The 5,234-nt window shown below is 41.0% G+C and overlaps 1 protein-coding gene across 1 annotated transcript; it reads left to right on the top strand.

Moving 5' to 3' along the window:
* The first annotated feature begins 200 nt into the window (after window positions 1-200).
* LOC113075315 (zinc-binding protein A33-like) lies at window positions 201-4,388 on the top strand. The gene is made up of 6 exons (XM_026248012.1): window positions 201-967; window positions 2,359-2,454; window positions 2,557-2,787; window positions 2,877-2,899; window positions 2,985-3,103; window positions 3,273-4,388. The coding sequence occupies exons 1-6, from the start codon at window positions 578-580 to the stop codon at window positions 3,806-3,808; spliced, it is 1,395 nt and encodes a 464-aa protein (XP_026103797.1). The 5' UTR covers window positions 201-577; the 3' UTR covers window positions 3,809-4,388.
* The last annotated feature ends 846 nt before the right edge of the window (window positions 4,389-5,234 follow it).

Genomic DNA, 5,234 nt, shown 5'->3' with positions numbered 1-5,234 from the left:
GTTGCAGTTATTGCTGCTAATGGGGGTGCAACCAGATACTGGTTACAGCTCCATTAGCAGCATTAACTACAAATAGCGCTGAATGTTTTATATCCATCTCTAATGAATGCATGAAAGATTTAACTTTATTGTGGTGTTTATGAAGATTCATGGAAATGTTTCGGTTAAAGTACCTCTGATATTCAGAGTAACACTGAAAATCAGGAGGGTGCAAAAACGTTTTCCACACCACTGTTCTTGCCAGTTCTATGTTTATTTATCCTGCCTTTTAATTATTCTTATGAGGTGGCATACATTATCTTCTCCAAAGAAAATCTTGACATGTTTCCTCTTACGTCAGTGCCGGGTTCAAATCGCTTTCCAGGAGCTTGATGTTACATAATATACAGAAAGAATGTTTAGGCATTCATCAGTAGATATCATGTGTCGGCCAAGACCTTGCTCAGTGATGTACAGTATTTTCTGAGCAAATACTGCAGCCAATCAGAAGACAGATCTCCCAAGGGTAATCTAAGTGGGAGGGAGGGCATAGTATCCCCTTGTGACCCAACTGGGCAATGAAGGGCTCAAAGGAGCAATGGCCTCAAAGCAGTCACATCTTGCAGAAGACCTGTCATGCCCCATCTGTGGAAATATCCTACAAAAGCCCGTAGTGCTGTTTTGCAGACATCGCTTCTGTAAACTCTGTCTGGAGAGCCTGTGGAATGGTGGAGGATCTTGCGAATGCCCCCTTTGCTTTCAGCCATCATCTATGGGGGAGCTCATAGTCAACACCACACTTGAAAAGACCTGCGAGGGCTTTCTGGAGCGCTGCAAAAATGACCCTCTTGCGTGCAAGGAGCATGGCGGGACCTTGACGCTCTTTTGTTTGGAGGACCTGGAACCCACTTGTAGCACATGCAAATCATCTGCCAACCACAAGAGTCACAGGTTATATCCCTTAAATGAAGCTTCACATGACTGCAAGGTATGTCTACATACAGATTCATGGTCACTTGCATCACTGTTTGACATTGTTTAGATACAATGTTAAATCTAATCTATAGTTTCAACAATTGTACCTTCAATTCAAGGACAAGAAGGAAACCAAAAACATTTTCATGAGAATAACCATTTGGACAACCGTTCCTTCTCTTTAGGTCCTTGGAAATTGTATTTATGGATACGTAGCTGGGTTCATTATCAGACTATTAATAGCAGTATGCTAGGGCTGAGGCCTCCTGCTAGGGCTGAAACCAGATGCCCATGCGCTTAGTTTAGAGATGGTGAAAGTACACACTAGTATCTAAAAAAAAATAAAAAATCCTCAGAATCTAAAAATCTCTTAAGGTCAAGACCAAGGACGGATTAGGGTTACAAGGCCCCATCTTATCATTCTGATTAGACCAGGGAGTTGAAAAGGGTAACAAGACATTATCATATCTTGGTTTCACTAAAATGTCAGAATATTTATCATATGTCATTGGCCTGATCTAAGAAGCTAAGCAAGGTCTGGTTTGGTTAGAATTTAGAAGGGATTGCAGTCCATCCAAGGTGGTTCTCAAAACATGGGGATAGACTCCAGTGCTGGACAAGCAGTTTGGAAAATGAATGGATGGATTTATTTCCCACAGTTATGTTTGAACAACTGTTTCAAAAGTAAAGTTTCCAAAAATGGGGGTTTCGCAGTGATGACAGAAGAATTGTTTTGGGTTCCCAAAGAACCTTTCAGTGAACAGTTCTTAATAGAACCTTTTTGTTTTTCTAGAGTGATGAAGATTTTAATGAAGAACCTTTTACCAAATGGTGGGGTTCATGGATGTCCAATTCTTATCCCATTGTTCTGGGCTGTAATTCATCCATGGTCAAGACTTAATTCTAGTGGTTTTTCCTCCTAATGAACCCTTTCCACACTTTGAAGTTTGGAAAACTCCAATAAACTATAGCAGGGTGAACTTCTCTAGAGTTAGAAATTATTACTTTTGCACTCTTTTCTCCCAAAAGCATAAACCATGCCTTTCTACGAAACGATAAAATATAAAGTGAAAGATTTAATTTACAGCATTTCAGGAGCATTATGAATCCCTTGCAGCATCGTTGACTAGACTTTCGTGAGTAAGTTCCAGGGAAACACTGCTATAAATGTACATTACATTAAAAAAAAAAAAACATAAAAAGTCATCAAAGGCTATGATAAGGGTCCATTCTTATTGTGGATACTGGTGTCTTCATATTTTGTTTTTGTCCCAAAGAGATTTAACAGAAAAGTTCAAAAAGGTTTGGGTGTATCTAAATGAATAATTAAACAGGTGAGTTTCATTACAGGCACATCTAGTGATTACCAACTCTTTTTGTGTGTGTGTTATCATTTGTATTCAGGAGGAACTCAAAAATGCTTTGAAACCACTTCAGCATAAACTGAAGCTCTTCCAAAAAGCAAAACTCACTTGTGAGCAAGCAATAGACCATATTAAGGTATTTTAGTTTCGAATTGGCTTTGTTAAATAACACAATTATAGAAAGAGAAAAATCAATTACCCATTTCAGAAAAAGTAAATGATAACGTTCTCATTACAGAGTCAGGCAGAGAACACAGAGAGGCAGATACGAGAGGAGTTTGAGGCACTGCACCAGTTCCTGAGACACGAGGAGGCGTCCAGGCTTTCGGTGCTAAAGCAGGAGGAGGATCAGAAAAGGCAGATGATGAATGATAAGATTGAAGATTTGGACAATGACATCTCTTCACTTAGCAACACTATAAGAATTGTTGAACAGGAGATGAGATCTCAGGATATCCCATTCCTCAAGGTGAACATACGTAAAGGAATGACTTAAAACACAAATTACAATTCATATGCTGCACTTTCAGTAATCTGCTTCTATTTCATTTAACCTAGAATTATAAAGACACCATAAAGAGGTACTCCTGTGTCCCCTCATCTTAAGTATAATTTGCTCTGTGACCTAGTCCCAGAATAACTCTGTATTCTGTGCTATATTGACAGAACCTGGCGTATTCCCCAGGACCCAGAGATGATAACAGGTTCACTGCTTGATGTAGCCAAACATCTAGGCTCATTAAAGTTTAAAGTCTGGGAAAGAATGATGGAAACCATTCGATATAGTGAGTATATTCAGTATCAAACCACCAAGTCATTTGCACATTTATCAGGACCCATAAAAGACAAAAAAAAAGAAAAAAGAAAAAACTTACTCACAGTTGCTTTAAAGATGCCATTAAATATAAATATAAACATTAGTATTTTACCTTTCAAACTATTCCTTTGCTGCAGCTCCAGTGACTCTTGATCCAAACACTGCGGCAAGCTGCTTCCTCCTGTCGGAGGATCTGACTACAATACAGTGCTGTTCTCAGACCTTTAAACTCCCAGAAAACCCAGAGCGCTTCGATATAGGTGCAGAGGTGCTGGGCTACGAGGGCTTCAGCTCTGGGCGACACAGCTGGGACGTGGAGGTCAAAAACAACACTTACTGGGTCATTGGAGTTGCAAGTGCATCCATCAGCCGGAAGGGAAAGCACGTACTGACCCCTGCAGAGGGATTCTGGACCATTAGGCTACGAAACGGAGAGTATAAGGCCTGTACTGCCCCATGGTCCCCGCTCACTATGACTAAGGAGCCGCAGGTGGTGAGAGTCGTATTGGACATGAACAGGTCCAGGGTGACTTTCTACGACCCACGAGAGAGAACGCCTCTGTTCACCTTCACGGACATCATCACTTCGAGAGCATTCCCATACTTCTGCAGCGCCTGTAAGGAGCACCCACTGAAAGTGTTGCCAGCGTGGATCTCTATTAAGACAGACTGAGGTGAAGAACGTGCCTCTCAGCGTCTCTTTCCTCAAGTCTCACCTCTCGTGTCAAGCCCGGCTCACACTGAGTGAATCTGGCCACTATTTGGTCGTCTTAGACAAATTTCAAAAATCCCCAAAAATTCCTATAATCCAAGGCTGAAATCTGTTGTCTTTGATTGCTGGTTTGACACGTTCACCGACAGCTGTATAATGGCTGTCACGATTAAATTTGACCTCTGTTATGAAATTCTGGCAGTGCCAGAAGATTTGGTGCGCACTCCTGCAGTGACTTGTCCTACCAAGAACGCCAAACTGTTTTCAAGACAAGCCATGATCATAATTAATGCTAGAGATTTCTTATAGCTGCATAAACTCATTCTCTCCTGTCCTCTGCTCACAGAATTCAAACGATATGTTGTCTTTGCTGTGATAAACCCCGGTGGTGCCACTGTTTTCATTTCCTAGAGCTCTCTGATCCAGCCATAGACAGCAATGATCCAGAAACATTTCAGCCTTAATCTTAAACTCTGCAGACCCGGTACCGGGTCCGAAAATAGCATGCCACATGTTTGTGTCTCATTTGCATATCCTTCCTTATATGGCATTTGCCCAAAAATGGGTTCATTTGAAAGCTTAGAGTGTTTTCTTTACAAAGAATACCATTAATTGGGGTTTTATGATACATAAAGTAGTCAAATTAAGCTAAGAAATATATTTCCCCCCCCCATAAATTTCCATCTAACGATTGCGAATACGTTTTCGTAAGAATGTGTATTTAAAATATTTTTCACAAAACAGTCAAGTCATATATCACAAGAAAGCTCTCATTCTCAGGAATCTGATGATGTAGATCATTTTATTGTGTGACAATCACAGATCGAATGATCTTCAACAGAATCGCGATGTAAAATTTCTCACCTTATTATTTATACATTTTGCACCGCTTCAGTCAGCCGCAAACAGCCACGCATACCTATATACTCGATATAATCTTTTAGATTAGAATCTCTTCTTTCAAACAAGACCATTTTTACGTTTCTGCGTGCTTCCATTGCTGAGATATAAAGCGTTTTGTACAAGTGCGCAAAAGCGCTCCAAGAGCTGTATGATTGACAAGATCTCTTAAGCCCCTTTCACACTGCACGTCGGACCCGCAATATTCCCGTAACATTGCCTGGTCGCCTTCTGTGTGAAAGCAACCACGTCCCGGAATTGATTACCGAATCGAACCCGGGTCGGGGACATAGTAACATTGCGGTAATCGATCCGGAACGAGCGCTGTGTGAACAAAAGCCAGATCTAATTCGGTATCGAAGTGATGACGCGCGTTATCGCGCGACTTTTTTACCGGCTGTTTTGAAGGAAGATCAACATTCGCGACGAAAACATATGTGCAAACTGTAATGAAGCACAGATCAGTTAGTTCCTCACTTTCCGCGCT

This window comes from Carassius auratus, unplaced genomic scaffold, assembly GCF_003368295.1.
Source record: "Carassius auratus strain Wakin unplaced genomic scaffold, ASM336829v1 scaf_tig00016746, whole genome shotgun sequence".
In the NCBI taxonomy this organism is placed as follows: domain Eukaryota; kingdom Metazoa; phylum Chordata; class Actinopteri; order Cypriniformes; family Cyprinidae; genus Carassius; species Carassius auratus.
The sequence above is the reverse complement of the archived record's forward strand: the minus strand, read 5'-3'. Positions and strand labels throughout refer to the sequence as shown.

Bases quoted from the DNA above. Each gene is read 5' to 3' on its own strand.
- LOC113075315 (XM_026248012.1), top strand. From the start codon at position 578: ATGGCCTCAAAGCAGTCACATCTTGCAGAAGACCTGTCATGCCCCATC. The intron at 968-2,358 runs GTATGTCTACAT...ATTTGTATTCAG, and splicing joins AAGCTTCACATGACTGCAAG to GAGGAACTCAAAAATGCTTT. The intron at 3,104-3,272 runs GTGAGTATATTC...CCTTTGCTGCAG, and splicing joins GATGGAAACCATTCGATATA to CTCCAGTGACTCTTGATCCA.